The sequence below is a fragment of the Telmatherina bonti genome, assembly GCF_933228915.1.
Source record: "Telmatherina bonti genome assembly, chromosome: 3".
Classification (NCBI taxonomy): Eukaryota; Metazoa; Chordata; class Actinopteri; order Atheriniformes; family Telmatherinidae; genus Telmatherina; species Telmatherina bonti.
The window spans coordinates 40,017,743-40,039,889 of NC_136621.1; the positions used below are offsets into that span (position 1 = coordinate 40,017,743).

Consider the following 22,147-nt stretch of genomic DNA (forward strand, 5'->3'; position numbering starts at 1 on the left):
CCCTTTAAACCTGCAGCTGCAGAAGGTTCCCCTTTAAACCTGCAGCTGCAGAAGGTTCCCCTTTAAACCTGCAGCTGCAGAAGGTTCCCCTTTAAACCTGCAGCTGCAGAAGGTTCCCCTTTAAACCTGCAGCTGCAGAAGGTTCCCCTTTAAACCTGCAGCTGCAGAAGGTTCCCCTTTAAACCTGCAGCTGCAGAGAGTTCCCCTTTAAACCTGCAGCTGCAGAAGGTTCCCCTTTAAACCTGCAGCTGCCTGAACGCTCTGCAGAAACTGAATCATCTGTTCCGCTCAGTAGGAACAGTTTCACTACTTTATCAGCCGTTTTCTCACTGTTATAAAGCTTGATTCTCCTTCCAGCTGCTGGGATGAAGAGAGAAGCTGCTTTTCTCATGAAGGTGTAACGAAAACTGGGACAAAAATGTTCTTCATGCAGGATTTAGGATCTAAAATGATAAAAAAAAAAAAAAAAAAAGTCCCCCCGTCGTGTCAACAGAGGAATAAAAGTGCACGTTTCCTCCTGCTCTGGGAGATTACCCGTCAGAAATGTGCACGTTTTGAGGAGTTTTTTTATTCCTGAACATCAACAGAAAGCATCCATGCAGGCGCTGCCTGGAAGGATCCGGATCCTGAGACCCAGCAGGAAACAGCGGGACGCATCGCCGCCACGTTCCTCCAACGTCCAGGAAAACAACGACCGAAACGTTCCGGCCGCGTCTCTGTCCAGATCCACTGATTTAGTGGAAAATCAGCTTTATTTTCCATCATCTTCAGTTTTCTAACATGTTTAGTTTATTTTGCTAAATAAATGAACAAACAACTGAAAAAATCCTGATTTTAGAAGCAATAATCTGCAGTTTTACGTGTCTTTTCCAGGAATCTTTCAGCTGATGGGACGTTGGTCTTCCTTGGCGTTTACCACGTGTGTTCAGTCGCTGCGAGCTGCAGGACACACCCTCACACACACACACCGATGCACTTTGTCTCAGCTGTGTGTGTTTCGGGGATCAGAAACGGGAAGAACTGGATGGAAATGCTTCATACAGACTTTCATACCCCCCAGGAAAGAAAAGCACCCTCCTGGGAAATAAACTGGGATTAATAAAAGTTAGAAAAAAATAAGAATATAATGAAAATCGTTATTTTATAATTCTGGTTGAATTGAAATAATAATAAATGTTTCATCATAAACTGATATGTAGTTGTCAGACTTCTGCACCTGTCCACAGGTATTTTCTCCCTTCTGTCCGATAAATGCTCCAATCTGTCCAGGAAACATTTCTTTCTTTGTTTTTCTATTTAATTAAATGACAAACCAGCGTCTCATATCACTAAATTAGAATTCAGCAGACATTTTGTTCTTGTTCCTTCTTCAGCCTTTTCTTTAATGAAAAGAGACGAAGACATCTGAGGACGACTTGCTTCATTTTGCAGGCAAATGAAACAGAATAAAAAGGTGATGATTGGGAAATAATTCCACATTCTTCTTTGCTTATTTCTGGCTGAATATGTGAGATGGCGCCGCCGGCGAGTCCACCTGAAAGCAGGATAACAGGACGAGCCACATAGCTCAGAAGGGCTGGCCAGCGTCTCATTGGTCGCAGCTTTTAGCTGAAACACTCCCCGATACGATGTCCTGACTCCCATCAGAGCCGCAGACTTCATGCAGAATACCAGGACAAAACCAGTTCTGCCACTGGGCAGGTGGACTGGGGTGGTTGTACCAGCAGAAGCAGACAGTTTACACCTGCGACACACACCTGTGTGTCCAGCGTAAGGACACGACCCCCGCCTGCAGGAAGGTCCTCGTCCCGTCAGGAAAATACCAGGAATTCTGTCAGCGCAGCGGATTTACAGCTGATTTCTGTCACTTCCCAAAGGATAGGCACATTTTTCTGCTTCCAGACTGATAAATATGTACTTTTATCAGACGGAAATTCTACAATTAACCATTTCTTTGCAGTGAGTGAAAATCTGTTCCGTCAGTCCGAAAAGACCGAAGAACATCTGAACTTTCTCATTTTTAACGTTCAAACTGAATGTTTACAGTTCAGCTGGAAGACACAGAATCAGTCAGAACACACACACACACACACACACACACACACACACACACACACCTCCACCTGCTGAAGAGCAGCTCAGAGGAAACGTGTCTCCTTCACACAGAGACAGAGGACACCGCCGGAAACTTGACACAATTCTGGAGGAACAGTTTGACCGAGATACTCGCAGATCCGACATCCTCTCTCTCTCTCTCTCTCTCTCTCACACACACACACACACACACACACACACTCCACAGGGAGGCGTAGAGGGAAAGTCACCTGCTTATGGTGCCCGAGGTCTTCAGCGAGCCATCTTTGGATTCTTTTTTCTTAAACATGTTGGAGGTCGAGCAGGAGGAAAGTACACCCTCTTCGTCTCGCTGCGCCTTCGTCTCTGTCTTCCTCACCCTGTGCCTCCCCCTTTGTCTCTCCCGTCTCTGCTTCTTCTCAAACACACATAAAGACACACACACACACACATGCGTGCTGATGTCAATGCAGTCCTGAACACAGGTGGCTCCTCCCAGGCAGGTCAACGCCCAGACACCCACCCTGTGGAGGGAAACTAGACCGACCTGTTCTCCTGGCTTTCCCGTCCTCCGTCCTGCCGCCGCCTTCATCACCTCCTCCTCCTCCTCCTCCTCCACGCTGTGTTCAGCAGAGATGTGGAGCTCTGTGAGCTGCAGGGATGCAGGAGGCCAGCAGGACTCAGCAAAGCAGGGAAAAGTCCATAACAGCAGCAGAGAAGCGATTTAAGATCATTAAAAGTGTCTGGAATGAGACCTGAAGCCGTTCCCTTCCAGAGATAAGACGTCCCTCATCCACATCAACAACATCCCAGTTCTTCTCTATACCTCAATTCAATTCAACTTTATTTATATAGCGTCAAATCACGGCAATGCCATCTCAAGACGCTTTACAGACAGAGAAGGAAACATAATGAAAGCCAATTCATAACAGCCTATATAAGGAAACCAACAGATTGAGTTGAGTCCAACTCAATCTCCCATCCTGAGCAAGCACACTGGCGACAGTGGGAAGGAAAAAACTCCCTTTTAACAGGAAGGAGACCTCCGGCAGAACCCGGCTCAGGACAGGCAGCCATCTGCCTCTGCTGTGTGGGGGGAAGAGGACAGAAAGACAACAGACAACAGGAACTGCTACTCCCGGCCACTTCCCTTCTACACAGTTAGACTGAAATGTCTCCTCTGTCCAACATCGCAGCCTTTAGAGAAGCTTCTGGTAAACTGCGTGCTCTGACACACCGTTTCCACCCGGGGGTTAAGACCCCCAGAGAGGCGCGCACCATGAGGCCGGCCGAGTCCAGCACATCAACGGTGCAGAGATCCTGATTCATTTTAATCTGAATTATGCTGAGCAACGTCCCATCATGATTATTTACATGTATATGTCTGTGGACATTACTGTACTTCTGATGACTGTATTTTATTTGGCTCATACCGAGGGTTGGGTTTATAGAGGCGATTAGAGAGCTAGTGAAAATGTTATGTCTAAGTCAGGACTGTATTTTCTGTCTGTGTTGAGGACCACCTGGAAAACGAGATGCATCATATCAAGGAGCGATCCTCTGAATAAATTTCCATTTCCATGCACAGCCGTCAGCAGTAGGGCGTCTCTGCAACAATGAGGAGTCATGGCGAGGAATGCAGCCAGGCAGCTTTCACCTGCAGCAGAACGCACGTTTCTCATTGGTCCGCTCATCACGCACCGCTCTCTGGGTGTGTCCACCTGTCTGGAAAAACACTCTCACGTTGCTTGGATACGGTTGTCATGACGACATGAAGGGTCAGAAAGCAGAAGAGGGGAAAACTGAGGAGATCAGGAAGAAGTCCAGAAGCAGGACCGAGGTGTTTTTGTCCATCCAATGTAGACATGAAGCGCTTAGATCAGCATCATTTAGACCAGGAGGGTCCAACTAGTCCTCCAGATCTACCCTGCAACCTTTAGACCAGGAGGGTCCAACTAGTCCTCCAGATCTACCCTGCAACCTTTAGACCAGGAGGGTCCAACTAGTCCTCCAGATCTACCCTGCAACCTTTAGACCAGGAGGGTCCAACTAGTCCTCCAGATCTACCCTGCAACCTTTAGACCAGGAGGGTCCAACTAGTCCTCCAGATCTACCCTGCAACCTTTAGACCAGGAGGATCCAACTAGTCCTCCAGATCTACCCTGCAACCTTTAGACCAGGAGGATCCAACTAGTCCTCCAGATCTACCCTGCAACCTTTAGACCAGGAGGGTCCAACTAGTCCTCCAGATCTAGCACCCTGCAACCTTTAGACCAGGAGGATCCAACTAGTCCTCCAGATCTACCCTGCAACCTTTAGACCAGGAGGGTCCAACTAGTCCTCCAGATCTAGCACCCTGCAACCTTTAGACCAGGAGGATCCAACTAGTCCTCCAGATCTACCCTGCAACCTTTAGACCAGGAGGATCCAACTAGTCCTCCAGATCTACCCTGCAACCTTTAGACCAGGAGGATCCAACTAGTCCTCCAGATCTAGCACCCTGCAACCTTTAGACCAGGAGGGTTCAACTAGTCCTCCAGATCTACCCTGCAACCTTTAGACCAGGAGGATCCAACTAGTCCTCCAGATCTAGCACCCTGCAACCTTTAGACCAGGAGGATCCAACTAGTCCTCCAGATCTAGCACCCTGCAACCCTCCAGACTTTCCTCTGCATGTTGTTTCAGCATGACGGGAACCCTGCGTGTACTAAGCATGTAGCGGTGCCGCATGCCGCAGAGCACCAAGCTGAAACATGGCAGACATGACCTGCAGACGGAACACGGACAGCACGATTCAGCTGAAACCGTGACAAAGCCATGCGGAGCCAACCGGCAGGGTGTTGCTACGGCGACCGTGACTCACGTACGACGAACCTCTTCAGGATTCCCAAGTGTTTCTGGTTTGTAAACGTCTTCATGCAGCTGCCAACAGAAACACGAGGAGGGCGTGTTGCAGCAACTGCTTCCCGTGTTTCACCAAACCGCCGCTCACCACGACCTCCAGCCACACACACTCTTCCAGCTGCAGCTTCACACTTACGGTGAAGTGTGTGTGTGTGTGTGATGTGGCTCGTTGTGATGCAGGCGGCAGGTGCAGCCAGGAAGTGTCGGGAGGCTGCAAGATAAACTAACACTTCATTCACAGCTGTAAAAGACACACACACCCACACACACACACCCTGCTGAGGCATCCCACACACTCCCATACACACACCCACACAAGTACAGTGACACACACCTTCGTCCAGAAACTCTGAAGAGGATTCCACAAGATTCCTTCCAAACATTCAGAAAAAAAACCCAAGGAAACTGAGTTTGTTGTAAATATTAGTTTAATCGCAGCCTGGAGACGACATGGAGCGCACGCGCGCACACACACACACACACACACACACACACACACCAGTTACTCATGCTGATTAATCCTGAAAGAGTCTGAAACTCAACATGAGGCATGAGGATGAAGCAGAGCAACGGTGAAACAGTCCTCCGGCGGGGGTCGGGCCTGGTGTCGCAGGGAAACCAGTCCCCCCAGCAGCAGGAAACATGGCGGGTGTGTGGAACCCAGCGGGACGCGCCGGTCACGCTGAAAGCCTGGGTCCAGGTGAGGCAATGGACGACCGGTTGCTAAAACGTCCCACCGCCGTGAAACGTGGAACCGCTTCCTTTCAGGCGACGTTTAACACTTCAGAACCAACGTTTAACTTAAAAAGGCAGAATTTCTCCGGGAATCAAACCCAGACGAGCGATCGGCGGCTGCGTCCACGCCGGAAACTAAAAATCACCGAACTTCTCCGTTCACAGGGAATTATGGGTAACAGAGCATCTTCATCTGGGAGGACAGGGGATCAGAGGAAAACGGCGCCTTGCAGGATCATTTCATGTCGAATGGTGACAACATGGGTGGCAGACGTGTAACCGTGGCAACCGGCAGACGGTGCGATGGCTTGTTCGCGCCAACGTGGCCAAAACGATGCATTTGTTCAGCTGCGAGTCTGACGGCATCTCCAGAGGCAGCAGCTCAACTTTGGGTGATATTGCTACTTATAAAGCGAATTAATTTGTGGTGTTTGTTTCCTGGGAGAGCAGAGGCCGTCCTCCATCCTGCAGACCTCCACCTTCCCGACACGAAAATAAAACGTAAACGATTCCGGTTGCCGGCCGACTGATCGCCAACCTTCAAGAGGCTGCGGCCGATGGCTTAGCTGCCAAAGCCGAAGATGCCCTTGATGTAGCCGGTCAGACCGCCCTTGCCCTTCTGCTCCACCTTGTCGTCCAGCGGCGGGAACGCCACGTGGTTCAGGGCGAGGTCGAAGAACAGAGGCTTGCAGGGGATTGGCTGGAAGTCGGGGGGGAACTGGACCAGATTGGGCTGCTTTCCAACCAGAGTGGCGTCCAGGTGGAAGCTTTCCAGGCGATCGCAGAGAGGCTGAGTGGAGAGAGAGAACGGATTAGTTTACCTTTTACACCGACACAAGACATGATTTCCTTTTCTACCCTCATCAGATCCATCGTTCCACCGCTGTTTACACAACATCTGAACAGCCAATCACATGGCGGCGTGTAGCCATGTAAACATGATGAAGACGTGTTCAAAGTAAAAATCCCTGTAAATACTCATCCAGCAACCATCTTTATTCCTCATTCTGATGCTAAAACAACAGGAGATTCTCATCATGATTAAAAGGAACGGGAGATTCTCATGGAGATGAGGTGGAACGGGAGATTCTCATGGTGATGAGGTGGAACGGGAGATTCTCATGGTGATGAGGTGGAACGGGAGATTCTCATGGTGATGAGGTGGAACGGGAGATTCTCATGGTGATGAGGTGGAACGGGAGATTCTCATGGTGATGAGGTGGAACGGGAGATTCTCATGGTGATGAGGTGGAACGGGAGATTCTCATGGTGATGAGGTGGAACGGGAGATTCTCATGGTGATGAGGTGGAACGGGAGATTCTCATGGTGATGAGGTGGAACGGGAGATTCTCATGGTGATGAGGTGGAACGGGAGATTCTCATGGAGATGAGGTGGAACGGGAGATTCTCATGGAGATGAGGTGGAACGGGAGATTCTCATGGAGATGAGGTGGAACGGGAGATTCTCATGGTGATGAGGTGGAACGGGAGATTCTCATGGAGATGAGGTGGAACGGGAGATTCTCATGGAGATGAGGTGGAACGGGAGATTCTCATGGTGATGAGGTGGAACGGGAGATTCTCATGGTGATGAGGTGGAACGGGAGATTCTCATGGTGATGAGGTGGAACGGGAGATTCTCATGGAGATGAGGTGGAACGGGAGATTCTCATGGAGATGAGGTGGAACGGGAGATTCTCATCATGATGAGGTGGAACGGGAGATTCTCATCATGATGAGGTGGAACGGGAGATTCTCATGGTGATGAGGTGGAACGGGAGATTCTCATCATGATGAGGTGGAACGGGAGATTCTCATGGTGATGAAGTGGAACGGGAGATTCTCATGGTGATGAGGTGGAACGGGAGATTCTCATGGTGATGAGGTGGAACGGGAGATTCTCATGGTGATGAGGTGGAACGGGAGATTCTCATGGTGATGAGGTGGAACGGGAGATTCTCATGGTGATGAGGTGGAACTGGAGATTCTCATGGTGATGAGGTGGAACGGGAGATTCTCATGGTGATGAGGTGGAACGGGAGATTCTCATGGTGATGAGGTGGAAAGGGAGATTCTCATCATGATGAGGTGGAATGGGAGATTCTCATCATGATGAGGTGGAACGGGAGATTCTCATGGTGATGAGGTGGAACGGGAGATTCTCATGGTGATGAGGTGGAACGGGAGATTCTCATGGTGATGAGGTGGAACAGGAGATTCTCATGGTGATGAGGTGGAACGGGAGATTCTCATGGTGATGAGGTGGAACGGGAGATTCTCATGGAGATGAGGTGGAACGGGAGATTCTCATGGAGATGAGGTGGAACAGGAGATTCTCATGGAGATGAGGTGGAACAGGAGATTCTCATGGTGATGAGGTGGAACAGGAGATTCTCATGGTGATGAGGTGGAACGGGAGGTTCTCATGGTGATGAGGTGGAACAGGAGATTCTCATGGAGATGAGGTGGAACGGGAGATTCTCATGGAGATGAGGTGGAACAGGAGATTCTCATGGTGATGAGGTGGAACAGGAGATTCTCATGGTGATGAGGTGGAACGGGAGATTCTCATGGTGATGAGGTGGAACGGGAGATTCTCATGGTGATGAGGTGGAACGGGAGATTCTCATGGTGATGAGGTGGAACGGGAGATTCTCATCATGATGAGGTGGAACGGGAGATTCTCATCATGATGAGGTGGACCGGGAGATTCTCATCATGATGAGGTGGAACGGGAGATTCTCATGGTGATGAGGTGGAACGGGAGATTCTCATGGTGATGAGGTGGAACGGGAGATTCTCATGGTGATGAGGTGGAACGGGAGTCCTGTTTTGATGTTTACGGTACATCATAATAACCTGCGATGCCTTTAAGGACAGTTCAGGTTACAGAGTCCAGATGTGGTCTTACCGTGTTGTCCTTCACCTGCTGCTGCGAGGAAACGTCTGCAGTCTCATCAGTGTCTGAAAGACATGTTTCAAGATGTCACAAACAAGCCAACGGAAGAAAAGCCCCCCGATGATCCTGAAAACTCCCAGCTCACCTAAAATGGCTGCTGCTTGAAGAGAGTATTTCTCAGCGCTGACCTCGGCAATCAGCTCCTGGATGTCGGGAAGGTCCTGCAGGATTGCAGGATGCATCAGTCATCACATGGAGACGCTTTTTAAACGGAGGTGTGGTGCATCGGTACGAACCTTCAGGCTGTTGTTCAGGCTTTTAGCTTTGGACTGAGCCTCCTTGGCGTATTTCAGCACCCGCTCATACAGCACCAGCGCCTCGCTCCACTTTTTAACCAGCACGTAGGACTGAGCTATGAAGAAACACCTGCAAGAAGGCAGCGCCGCATCAACATCTGCAGAAACTCTGCTCCAGATTAAGATCCAACATCACCACTGGACACATGATCAGACCGACGACTCGGTCGGTAAAACACTGCAGGGGGAACAGACCTGTAGGCCTTGTAGACCAGCAGCTTGAGGGAAACCTCCTTCTGGAAGGTGTGGTCATCCTCCAGACCCTGCAGGGTGGAGAGCTCAGCCAGACTCTGTAGGGAGAACACACACCGCCCCACAAGGAGGATCACAAGTTAAAGGGAGTGTTGTGGGAAGATTTGGGGGAAAACACCGAAGCAAACCTGCAGGATGATGTCGTAGAGTCGAATGAGGTCCTGAGGACGAGGTCCCCGCTTGTTCTCATCGGCCTCCGTCTCCTTCAGCTTGGCCTGCAGGGTGCGAGCCATGCTCTCGTTCCTCTTCACCAGCGTGCACAGCTTGATGTAGGTCAGGTAGCTGCGAGAGACGAGCAGCAGCAGATCAGAGCTGCAGGTCGGGACAGTCCGCCAGACTCGGTCTGATCGGGGGCGACAGACTGGAAACAGGAACCCAGCATCAGCCAGGTGAACTGGCATCCTGGGAGTTTACCTGTGCAGGAACTGCAGGTTGGACACCTTCCCGCCGTCAGCGTCGGAGCTCCTCTCGCGCTGCTTCTGCAGACAGGAGCAACAACAGAGTCATTTCCCACACATCATCCATGTTCCGCGCTTCAGCAGCCGGCATCTTACCGCCTCGCTCTTCAGCTCCTCCCTCACGGCCTGGATGGTGTCTCTGCACTCGGCCAGCAGCGTCTCGTACAGATGCTCCTTGGTGTCCTCGTTCGCCGCCTGCACAGGACGAACGTTAGTTAGATCTACAGAGATCTGTATGAAACAACAAGCGCGACCAAACGGTGAACAAAGGAAAGGAGACCACCGTGATGATTAAAAACCCCAAAACCATCGTTTTTATTCATCCTATAGAAAATATCGCTGCTTGTTCACCGCTGTGGTCTTCTTTATGCCGGTGTGACCGGCTGGGCAGGATTTATACTTCCTACTAAAATAAAAACGTCATGTTGACGCGAGAGGGACAACGTGGGACAACACCAAGTCACTTTTTCCCTCCAGCTTTGGTTCGAAGGTCGCGCTGCAGTGAACTTGGTCCAGTTTGGGGGCAGGAGAGAAGATTCCTGACCTAAAACCTGAACGTTGCAGCCTCTGCTTCTCCCCTCCACCGGTGTGATTAGAGTGGCCAGATGTCGCGCTTTGTGCGGATCATCTCGCATTTCCATTACTTTTCACACGTCCTACAAAACGGGGCGCCGTCCCGCATCGTTACGACCACGCTTCACTTTTGTGAAGAAAAAGAAAAACAAACGGGCTTTTACTGGGTGTGGCAAAAGTTCTGACGGCTGTCGCATCGCACCACCTGCTGATTTGATCAACACTCATGTCTAATGAAAATAAATAAATAGAAAAACAACTGATTGATCACAAAAAAGACACGTTACTCAGAGGGAGGATTCCCAGTCAGTAGACATGTTCCTGATAGCCTCGACTGCTAATTCTGTTTGATTCTTTATAACGTGAAAGGAAGAAGGAAATAGTGTGCAAGCTTTTACTGTTTCCCTTTGTCAGAGAACTTGAATTTCAATAAGATTTTTTTTTTTAAAAAGTAGCAGATTGGTTATGTTTGGATAATAGATGTATCACCAAAGAGCAGAATATGAAAGTTGTTTTTTTTTTAAACTTTTAAAAAACATGAAAGAGTGGAATCTCACATTGTCCCACATTTTCATCGTCTTTGCCCCAAGTTTGGTGGGAGAAGATCTGCTCACCCTATGTGTGATAAAGTTTCTGCCTCCAGCTGCTGGCGAACCGTCTGTTCAGCTGGTCAGCGGCGTTTCTCGGCTCTGAAGAACGTCTTGATCTCAGAGAACAGGCTGATCTGAGGTCAGCTAGCAGAGCGATCATGCTGCTAATTTCTGAACTGGTAAAAACTAAACCTGGTTTAGTGGTTTTCAGGAGCGTTTAACACGACTTAACAGCATAAACTGTGAAAGCGAAGCAGAAATAAAAAGCTGCGTCAGGAAGAGGAACGTAGGTGGAGTTCTTCAGACAGGTGGTTGTAGGTCGTCGGTCCGTCTACGTCTCTCGGCCAGTTCTAAAGGCTTCCAACTCGTCTTCACTCACCGGTCTTCAAGCCAACCTGACATCTGGTTTATTCTTTTATTTGTTTTTTTCTTCTTTTGTTTTAATCATTTTATGTGTTTTATTTGACGCTGAAAAGCTTTATGAGTGAACTGATGGGATTCTGTCAACATATCTGTGTCGTTTACGTCTTTATGCTTTCAGACAAAACAATAAAACGCGATAATTCCACAGATTTCTTTACACTACGTCTGACAGCAGTGAAAGTGTCAACAAAAACACCGCCACCGAACATCAAACCAGTCGCCGGGTCGCCGTCTGTTTGCGGCTCTGCTTATTAAAATGTCGTCATGTGCAGAAGGTTAGTCTGGATTTCTGCTCTAAAACGCCGAACATCTGCAGACGCCACCTGTGAAACGTCTCACCGCTGGACGTAACTGCAGGTTTTCTGTCATTATGACTTGGAAAGCTTTTAGAAAGCAGCGTTTCAGGCGACTCTCCCACAGAGCAGCAGTTTGAGCAGGAATGTGGCGGCGGTACGCGGGGGGAGAGCGGCAGGTATGTCGTCTGGCCGGCTGCTTGTTGCCTACATTCCTGAACAGAACTCAGAGTTTCAGGGTTCAGATCTTTATCCAAGATTGTTCTACATCTTATCCGCCTTTCATCGACACAAAACCAAAAGTTACTCATCCTCTTCTCAAATATCAGATCAAATATCAAATGAAAGCTCCTGACTGAGTCAGATCTGCTGTTTTATTCACGCTGAGGGCTTTGTCCACCTGGACACAAGGTCCTGAAGGAGGAGGAATTTCACGAGGAAATTCCTGGCGGTGATGATTACTAATAGGAAAGGTTGCATTCATCCACCCAAACGGCGACTTTATGTCGTGATTTACACGTTTAGCAACACCCTGCCGAGGCTCAACCTGCAGAGCATCCGCTGCTGCTCCAGCCGAGGCTGCCAGGTGATGTGTCGCCCGGCGCTGCGGTTTTACCGTCACATCTGCAACAGTTAGCAGGTTTTATTGCAACGTTTCTGCTTCATGAGGAGTTTATGTGAATGTCTACGGCTGAGATCCGTCCGCAGAGACCTGCAGGTGGGCGTCGGCCTGCCTGGGCTGAAATGCTCAGAATGCAGGCGTGTGAGGAGACGCTGCATGCCACAGGACTGAGTGGCTGTGGGTGTGTCAGGCGTGTCGGCAGGGAGTGCTGAGCTACACGGCACAAAGCATGACGAGTCGCCGTGGTGCCGGTGGGACGTGGGAAGCTCTGTGACAGACGGCGCCTCACAGTGGTGATGCAGGGGATTACAAGGCCAGTTAGAGGCACGTTAGGGTTGGGTCTGAACTGGGCCGACTGGAGAGCTGCTCAGCTGTGACTGGTTGTTTACAGTAAACTGCCGTCTCTAACTTATTTCTCCTTTTTCCCGCAGGTCTTCCTGAATAAGTGCAGTTGTACATGTTGATCTGTCTTTCCTGTCCTCTCCACCCCAACCAGTCGAGGCAGATGGCTGCCCTCCCTGAGCCGGGTTCTGCCGGAGGTTTTCTTCCTGTTAAAGGGGAGTTTTTTCCTTCCCACTGTCGCCTCGTGCAGCTCAGGATGGGGGATTGGATCCAAGTCATGACTCGATGCAATCAGTTGGTTTCTATTATAGGATATGTATGAATTGGCCTGAAATGATGTGGATGTAAAGTGTCCTGAGACAACATTGATGAGAAGCGGCGCTGTACAAAAAGCTGAATTGAATTTAAATAAATTAAATTGTACAAAACAAAATGGCAGAAAAGAGAAAGGCATAGAAGAGTCAGATGTTCTAAACGACCTTTAGAAAATGTTCTCCAGGTGGAACTTCTTTTGTTGCAAAACGCCACTACACTCGTTTCTGGCTCATTACAGGAGTCCTAATAAACTTCTGAAGGTTTTAATCATAGACTGTATATAAAAGATGGGCGGAGCCTCCGTGACGTCACCCGTAGGTTTCTGAAGAGCTGAATTGAAGCTCGGTGGGCGGTTCCTACCATCACCATCTTGGCAGGGGCATGCGTGTCGTCTCTCCCGGAAAATACAAATATGGGCAAAGAGGTGGAGCTGAGAGGGGGGCTGTGAGCGTCATGGCGGATGACTGACATCAAGCGAACTCCGAGCTTTCTGTAGCTAAGCGCTAACCGAGCTAACCCGGAGATAACAGGAGCTAACCAGCTAACGGAGCTAAGCGGGCTAAAGCTAAGTCACGTTGTTAACCGACTAAAAACCGCGGTTGTTCTACGTTCTTACTTGAAGAGGGAGATCGGGTACCTGTCAATCAAAGGGACACACCCCTAAATATGCCGAATTTTGAGATTAAATTACTTTTAAACGGGCGAGTTAGAAAAAAAAAAAAAATCACTCCCCCCACAGTTGTCATGAAGGTAAACCTGACCTATTAAACCTAAAATGGATTTTTGTACCAGGCTGTAAACATGTTTATTTCTGCTGTAAACATGTTTATTTCTGCTGTAAAGTTGGTCTTTTTAACATGGGAATCTATGGGGATTTGCTCTGTGTTGCAGCCCCTAGTGGATGAAGGGGGAACTGCAGGTTTATGCAATTCTGCATAGACTTCACTTTTAACCGTCGGAGGCTCCGTCCATCTTTCATACGCGATCTATGGTATATATTATATTATATATTTATAATTTAACTGTGGAGGTTGCCACTTGGTTTTAATGTGATGAAAACCACCAAAAGTCTTGTTTCTGACTTTTCTTCATCAAGATGAGAAAAAAAACAAAAACATTTTCCTCCAAATGAAGAAGTCGACAACATCCCTGATTCTCACTGAACAGGTTTTTCCTCCATTTTCTGTACTTTTGATGTCTCAAAGTAAAACCTTAACACAATCCTCATAAGGCAGGACTGCAACAAGGCAAACATCAAAGTCTGATTCACGGTTCAATCCAGTGTCCAGGTTTTCTCTGTATCCCTGCTCCAACACACTTGACTCAAACTAAATAAATCCAGCAGCCTGTTTAGTTCTGCAAAATGACTCACCTAGAGCCAGGTGTGTTGGAGCAGCGATACAGAGAAAATCTGCAGGATTGCGAGCCCTCGAGGACCGAAACTGTACGCCTGATTTAATCAATTCATCATAATAAAACACGTGTTGAAGCAAGAAATGAAAGATTAAAATCAACTGTTAGCAGTAAGGCAGGAGCTAGCAAGCAGGAAGCTAGCAGCTAGCAAGCAGGAAGCTAGCAGCTAGCAAGCAGCATTAGCTAGCATTACTGAGCGTCGGCTCAGAAGGCAGCGTTTGGAAACATACTGGTTTTTATGGACATGAGAACAGACGAGACTTCCTGTATATGGAAGCTGTTTAACGTCAAAATAACGTCTGATAGTAAAACTAGAAACGTGACAGCAGTTCCGTTCAGCCCAGTTAGAGGAGATTCTGGTTCTGAACACGTTCTTCCTTAAGATTCATAGAAAACATGCTGGATTTATTTCTGCTTCCATACATAGTTGAGAAATTATGTATTTTTTTACATTATTTGAGACATAATTTTATGTATTTTTTGACAACGTTGAGAAAACGTTTGTGTTCGTGCCGCAAGTCGGCACGAACACGAACATTCCTCATGTTCGTGCCGACTTGCGGCTTGTCGGTCAGGAATCGGAGCAATCAGAAAACAACGTGTCGATAATAAAACAGATAAGCGTTTAGCTTATATGGACGACAAGCAGGAGAGCTGACCTGGGCGATGGCGGCCTCGTTGTCCGCCAGACCCAACAGGAAAATTCGGGCCTTGTCGATCTTCACCGGCACAGTCCGTCCTCGCCACTCCACCTCGCTCATCGTGGCGGCCTGCTTGGTTCTCGCCTGAGTGATCAGGGCCTGGGGAGGAGAGGAGAACCGGGACAAAGATGTGAATATGTTGAGTTTTTCTGCAGTAAACTCCAGAATCCACGTCGTCCGGAGGATGAGGTTATTTATCAGTTATTCTGCGATGCATCGTTGGATACGACATGGCAGCTCCGTACGCCACCGTCCAGCTGACATGAAGATCAATCGCAACGAAAACGTCCACTTTCTCTACGAACCATCCGTGATGAAACACGAAACAGTTGCGACGACGCACGTCCTCCATCCAGTCTTAGTTAAAGTTTAGCTCCAAGTCCTCCCTTCACTCCTAAATCTTGTTTCATCCTCCACGAGCGTCGAGAACTTTCTTGTTCTCGACGCTCCGAGAAGAAAATGACATCAGTGTTTTAATGTAAAAATGTTGGTACTTTCTCACCACCTCAATCAGCTGTTTTGTCAAAACAATCCGTTTTACCTGCAACAGTAAAAACGTGAAGCAGCAACTCCGCTTCCTGCTTTCTCCGTGTTAACCACGCCCACCTCACATGTCCGACCAATCACACGATACTTCTCGGAGCCCCGCACGAAAAATGTTCTGCAGCCTGATGTGTCGAGAACTGTCTTCAAACACGTCCGTGAGAACAAAATCACGTCATTTTCTTCTCTGGGCGTCGAGAACAAGAAGAAAGTTCTGGCTTCTCTTGGAGGATGGAACAAGCTTCATGCTTCCTTGTGATTGGCCGGTGTAATGAATGTCATCGGCCGCCGCTGTTCTTCTAAAATAGGAAATACTTACAGAACAGACGCAAATAAATAAATAAATTAAAAAAAGGGAAGAAAAAAAACCCCACACACATTGTGTGGAGCTTTCCAGCCGATACCGGTCCTACCGTGATCTTGCAGATCCAGTAAACACACACACTCCATCGGCGCCAAGCTACACCGGGCCGACCCAACGCAGACGCCACGCGACCACAAACCGCGTTTCTGTTCCTTTCTGAGGCATAGCAGCCACTTTCCTGCTGGTCCGACGTGCTTTTACTGGACTCACTGGTTCAGGAAACTCAGCAGACCGCTGGTGATTCTGAACAACTTCTCACGCTGCAGATCTGGAAACTTGGCTGGACTCTTCCTCTTTTTACGTTTCCAACGTAACGATGTGGTAAACCTGACGGCTGATCCCCAGTCAGACGTTGAGCCGACTCTGCATCGACTCATTTTGTTTGGTTTAAACCTGCATGTCGACAGCGAGCTGATCGGGTAACTCTGACGTCACAAACCGATACCGGAGCCCGACAGACTTTAGACTGGTCCCAACTCATCCTAACGACAAGTTTCTGCAGACAACCCACTCATACGGCCGTAAAATGTGTCATTCTCTGCATGTTCACCTCCAGCTTCTCGGCCATCATGCCTCCTCCTCCACCAGTCAGTCTCATCTGCATCAAGTCGTTGATGGCGTTCTGGTCACCTGTGAGTTGATATCAAACACAGTTACACGCCGTTGCAGGAGACGGATATTCCTGCAGCCTGAGGACGACTCGGCTCACCAATGTTGTAAGCACAGTATCGGATGTTGGGCGATATCTCATCGACACGCTGACGGTACAGGAGCGCCATCTCCTCGGTGAACGCGCTGGCCAGTTTCTCATAGATGGTCCTGACAACAACGCCGGGTTATTTGGTAGAAGGAGACACAGACTGAACTTCTTTCCACTTGTCGGTTAGGAGAACAGCTTCCAGGCTAAAACTTACTTGCACTTGTTGAAGGCTTCCATGGCGAGTTTCCACTCCTGCAGCTCGAAGTCCACCATCCCCGTCAGGTAAGCGGTGTAGGCCTGGAACACGTACAGATGAGCTTCCCGTGTTCTGAGAGTAACAGAGCAGGAGTCTGCTACCTGGGACATACCTGCGCCTCCAGTTTGGTCTTGGCATCAACTCGGGGGCTCTCGCAGAGCTTCTCCAGCTTCTCGCTGTGCTTGGCCGCTTTGCGCAGCCGTGCGAGCAGATGGAAGCGCTTTCGTGGCTCAGTGTTGGCCTCCTGCTTTAGCTGCATGGCGTAGCTCCATGCTCGCTCCGCCTCCATCAGAACCAGCAGGAGATACCTGGTGTGGGGGGGGGGGGCATTCCAGATCAGGTCTTCGCTGGAAGAGCGTCAGGAATAAAAACTCTGTGTTAAACATCACCAACCTGCTGTCAGAGAGCATTTCCACAGTGACCTTCTTCCCAACAAACTTGTGTCGGTTGCCCATCCTGAAGCCGAGGGTTTTACGTAGGCGCCGCAGCCGACGGGAGCAGTAGCCCCTGCAAAGACGTGTTTCACATAGAATCACTACGTCTGCGTGCAAACTTTCATTCCTGCATTTAGTTGAGAAAAAGTCATCCTAGAGCCTGGAATAATCGAACCTGCTGTTTATATTTGAGACAAATTCTATCAAACAGAACTTTTGTTGCATCTTTATCCTTCCCCCTTTAGGTGAAGTGTAGAGATATTTCTTTTTTTCCCCCACCCCAACACCCACCCATCCTTCCTCATGTCATCTTTCCTCATTCACAAGGCGGCGCCGGTAAAACCGGCTCCAGGGCCAAAGTATCAGTTCGTTCTGTAAACTTGTCAAATGTAAACGTCTGTATGTCTGACCTTGTACGAGCTGACTTGAACCTTGAATTTCCCCTCGAGGATAAATAAAGTATCTTTGATTTGATTAATTTTCCTCCTTTTAGTGACACACCTGACGTGCACGATGTAAACCCAACTAACAACTTGAACTCTGCAGATTTTTACGACACCAGGGGGAAATGATGATGTAGACATAAATCTTTGGATGATAATTAATGCAAACAGTGAAACACTACACAACATAAACTTTATTTATCCGGCTCTTATGAATGTGGATCAATGTGAAATCGCAGTTGGAGCAGCGCTGGCCGCCGCCAGCAGCTGGATATTCGCTCTGCTCATGGAGGAGAACTTATTAAATATAACGCTAGCAGGAGCTTTGATATGATCTGCTGAACAGATAAAACATATCAAAGATCTGAAGTTGTCTGGCAACAATCTGACCAGCTGTAATCATTCTTTACTGAGGAAATTATCTACATTTATTTGTTGCCTACGTTCCTAAGAGAATCCACTTATTGTGGGATTAACTAACATATGATTTAGTACCATACAATACCAGCCTCAGTTGTTGAAGGTGTTAGTCTAGTCGTTTTGTAGGTTCTGACTGATCGAACGATTTTGTCTTAATATAGTTTAATCTTTTGTCTTTCTTGATTCCAGAGTCTGTAATAAGTGTTGATCATTTACAGACTGGTAAAACGTATTGTGGACAGCAATTTTACTGATAAAACACTTTTCATACACAAACACAACAAAGTGTTTTACATGTAGAAAACTTTGTATTTGCATTATTGTTTCATACAAAAAGAAAAATAACTTTTTCTTTAAATAAACCGTCTTTAGTCTAAAGAGAAGCTTCATTTCAGTCTGTACATATATCAGTATATATATTTTGGAATAAAATGAATAAAAGAGAAAAAATGCACACAGCTGAACAGTCCCGGATCTTCTGCCACACTAAAGAAGAACAAACCTGTATCTCTGGTAGTCTCCATGTCTGAGACCATGCTGCTGCTGGGACTCCTTTATGATCTGCAAAACTGAAACTCACTGTTAAGGAACAGTTTCACACAGCATGAGGTTAAAAGCAGACAGTCGGGTCTCCTGCAGTCCGGCTACCAGCAGATGAATGAAACCAGACCAGTGCTTTCAGTGGGTCGTTATGCAGCGGTACGCAGTACCGGCACTTTTAAATTCTATCCCTTTGCATACCGGGACTATTTTTTTTACAGCGTATGGTGTGTACCGGGACTTTTACCGGCTTTCCTCGGCAACCAGTATATCCTCCTACGACTTCACCACATATTACACATGGTACTACTAACAGTCATTTACTACAGTAGTACTACCTAATCTTCATGCCGCTTATCCGGGGTCGGGTCGCGGGGGCAGCAGCCTAAGCAGGGAAGCCCAGACTTCCCTCTCCCCAGCCACATTTGCCAACTCTGCGGGGGGATCCCGAGGCGTTCCCAGGCCAGCCGAGAGATATAATCCCTCCAGCGTGTCCTGGGTCTTCCCCGGGGTCTCCTCCCAGAGGGACGTGCCTGGAACACCTCACCAGGGAGGTCCAGGAGGCATCCTGACCAGATGCCCGAGCCACCTCAACTGGTTCCTCTCGATGCGGAGGAGCAGCGGCTCTACTCTGATCTCCTCCCGGATGACCGAGCTCCTCACCCTATCTCTAAGGGAGAGCCCGGCCACCCTGCGGAGGAAACTCATTTCAGCCGCCTGTATACGAGATCTCCTTTCGGTCACGACCCACAGCTCATGACCATAGGTGAGGGTAGGAACGTAGATCGACTGGTAAATCGAGAGCTTCGCCTTCTGGCTCAGCTCCTTCTTCACCACGACAGACCGGCGCAGAGTCCGCATTACTGCAGACGTCTCACCGATCCGTCTGTCGATGTCGCGCTCCATCCTTCCCTCACTCGTGAACAAGACCCCGAGATATTTAAACTCCTCCACTTGAGGCAGGACCTGACTCCCGACCCGGAGAGGGAAATCCACCCTATTCCGGCTGAGGACCATGGTCTCAGATTTGGATTCTCATCCCAGCCACTACTACAGTAGTACTACTTAGTAGTACTACTGTAGTAAATGACTGTTAACAGTCAGTTACTACACCAGACAATGAAGGTCAGATGCTGCAAACTAAGTGTACAGCTGGTCATATTTTGAGTTTTTGAAGATTAATTCTAGATTAAAGATAATATAAGTGTTATGGACCAGGTCTGATGCTGGGAAAACATATTTCACAGAGGAAAAGTGTAATAGTAATACACTGTTAAATTAGTCTGGTAATAAGCTAAATACATCTAAATGTAGAACCTTTTTTTTTGTTTTTAACCCTTTCATGCATAGTGGCCCTGTAGTGGACACCTATTTACAAGGTTTTTTCTTGCATATCCATGAATGAGGAGGGTATTTCTGTAAATAAACTACTTCAGTGGATGTTGGTGAGTCATCCAATACGTTTCCATTCACTAGAGAATAAATAAATATATGTTACAAGGCAATTACACAACTTTGCCTTTGCAATAAATAGGAAAAGAAAATGATACAGCAATATTTTACAGAAGATTTACATAATATAATTATGATCATATGTTATTCGATAACTATTAAGTAGAGTAGATTAAAATAAAATAAAAAACACTAAAAATCACTTGTTAACAAAAAAAAGTATCATTCGCTATTTGTTGAGGTAAAATACTGTATTGAGAAAAATGTTGCATTGTGTGTGTTTATTGTTTTTTAAATTAACTCATGCATAAAAGGGTTAATGAACTTTAAGTTTATGCATTTACTTTTCAGTGTTATTTTTTATGTCCAGCAATGAGGCTTGAAGTTCAGTAAAGTGTCTCCATGGCACTTTGAATGTGTATTTGATTTAGAACTTGCTGTGTTTTGTCATTTCTGTGCAATAAAACTATTAATCTACAGATTAATTTATAGAGCTACATAAAGTATCATCATGTTTTTGTCCCATATTTGCATAACAAACTGACAGTAAGTCATTAAGGGAGTACCACCACTTATTCTGCTCCACTTAAACCATTGAACCAGACAAACTGTAACTTAGCTAATGACAGTTTACTGCAGCTTAAAATCATATTATAGCCGAGTAGCAAAACACATCCCTTTCTAACTTACTTTACCTGAGTATATTTGTCAGTAAATGTGTTAAATTAGCTGTAAATCTCTGACTGACATTATGACACGTGGCCTAACTGAGCTGCGTTTTCACGGCAGCAGCTAGCGAGCTAACGTTAGCTTCTGAACCCAAAAACCGATTCCCGCGGGGAAACATTAAACAAATTGCGCAGATAACGTTCTGTAAAGGATACTCTCCAAACCAAGTCCTTCCTCTGGAATATTTTCCTTATTTTCTTCGGTGGGAGAAACTTTCGCTTCGTTCTGCTTTTCTGCGGCCATTTCTACAGGCTAACGGCTTAGCAGTGGATACCATAGACATATATATACATAGACGCCGCATTGCATCACGCTGTCTATACGCGCTGACGTCTCATCGCGCCGCCATCTTGGGTGGGTCTCCCATGCGCCTCCAATGCATTTATTTTTAAGACGTAGGCCCACTTACAATAATTTCGCCAATTTTTACTTGATTTTTCTCACAGTTTGGTTTGTTAAAAAGGGCAGAGATATTGTTATGATACAGACCATTGTAAAACATTAAAAAACAACGTGCTTTCATGTTAAGATATTTTGATAAGTACTATAGTTAGGGATGGTTAGCATCCCTTTGTTATGCTGCAATAGGTTTAGACGGCTGATACACTGAGCTTCTTTCTCTTTCTTAAACACATAAAATGTATTATTGGCATTTAGTAAATTATTCACTCTGTTAACATTATTTATCAAACAATTATGTAGAAAAGTGTTTTGTTTGTGTGTTATATGTACGCGTTGTTCCACAAAATAAAAGAGTTTTGTGGGGAAACTACGTGTACTCCGCGGCAAAACTCGAAAGCGGAGACCCATCCAATATGGCGGCGACGCTGCAGCCTAGAATGCGCCGTCTATGTATTTATAATGTCTATGGTGGACACGTGCTCAGTCACATGTCCAAGCACTGACCAATGACAGCACAGGACTGAGAACTCGCCAAATCTCACGAGATTTGTTTGATCACTTTAATCCAGTCGCTCTGCTCAACTTCTCAGGTTTCTAAGCGCAGAAGAATCAGTGTTTCAGCTGAATATGACATTTCTATGTTTTTCACATGTATTCAAAAGTGTTTTACATTAAATTACAAGTGAAATATAATAACTGACCTGCTTCTTCAGGTCCGATGTAAGACTGAAAGATACAGAAGACCATTCCTGCCAGCAGCCATCAGTCTCCGGAACAAGACCTCCTCAAGTTAATTATTTACTACAATACTGAATTTCCCTTTGGTGATTAATAAAGTATTTTTCATTTCATTTTATAATGTTGCATAGCTCTATTTTAAAAAAAAAAGGAACACAACAATACATCGTGGCTTC

General features: G+C 47.2%; 1 protein-coding gene across 1 annotated transcript; it reads right to left on the reverse strand.

Annotated features, from left to right (window-relative positions):
• Positions 1-5,417: 5,417 nt before the first annotated feature.
• Positions 5,418-21,104, reverse strand: srp68 (signal recognition particle 68). Its single transcript, XM_079261631.1, has 16 exons — positions 20,987-21,104; positions 18,613-18,679; positions 17,207-17,320; positions 16,926-17,121; positions 16,772-16,854; positions 16,567-16,676; positions 16,408-16,487; positions 14,909-15,049; positions 9,775-9,873; positions 9,635-9,699; positions 9,349-9,502; positions 9,164-9,258; positions 8,909-9,038; positions 8,758-8,833; positions 8,625-8,677; positions 5,418-6,502 (listed from the first exon to the last, which is right to left on the reverse strand). The coding sequence occupies exons 1-16, from the start codon at positions 21,072-21,074 to the stop codon at positions 6,275-6,277; spliced, it is 1,779 nt and encodes a 592-aa protein (XP_079117757.1). The 5' UTR covers positions 21,075-21,104; the 3' UTR covers positions 5,418-6,274.
• Positions 21,105-22,147: the final 1,043 nt, after the last annotated feature.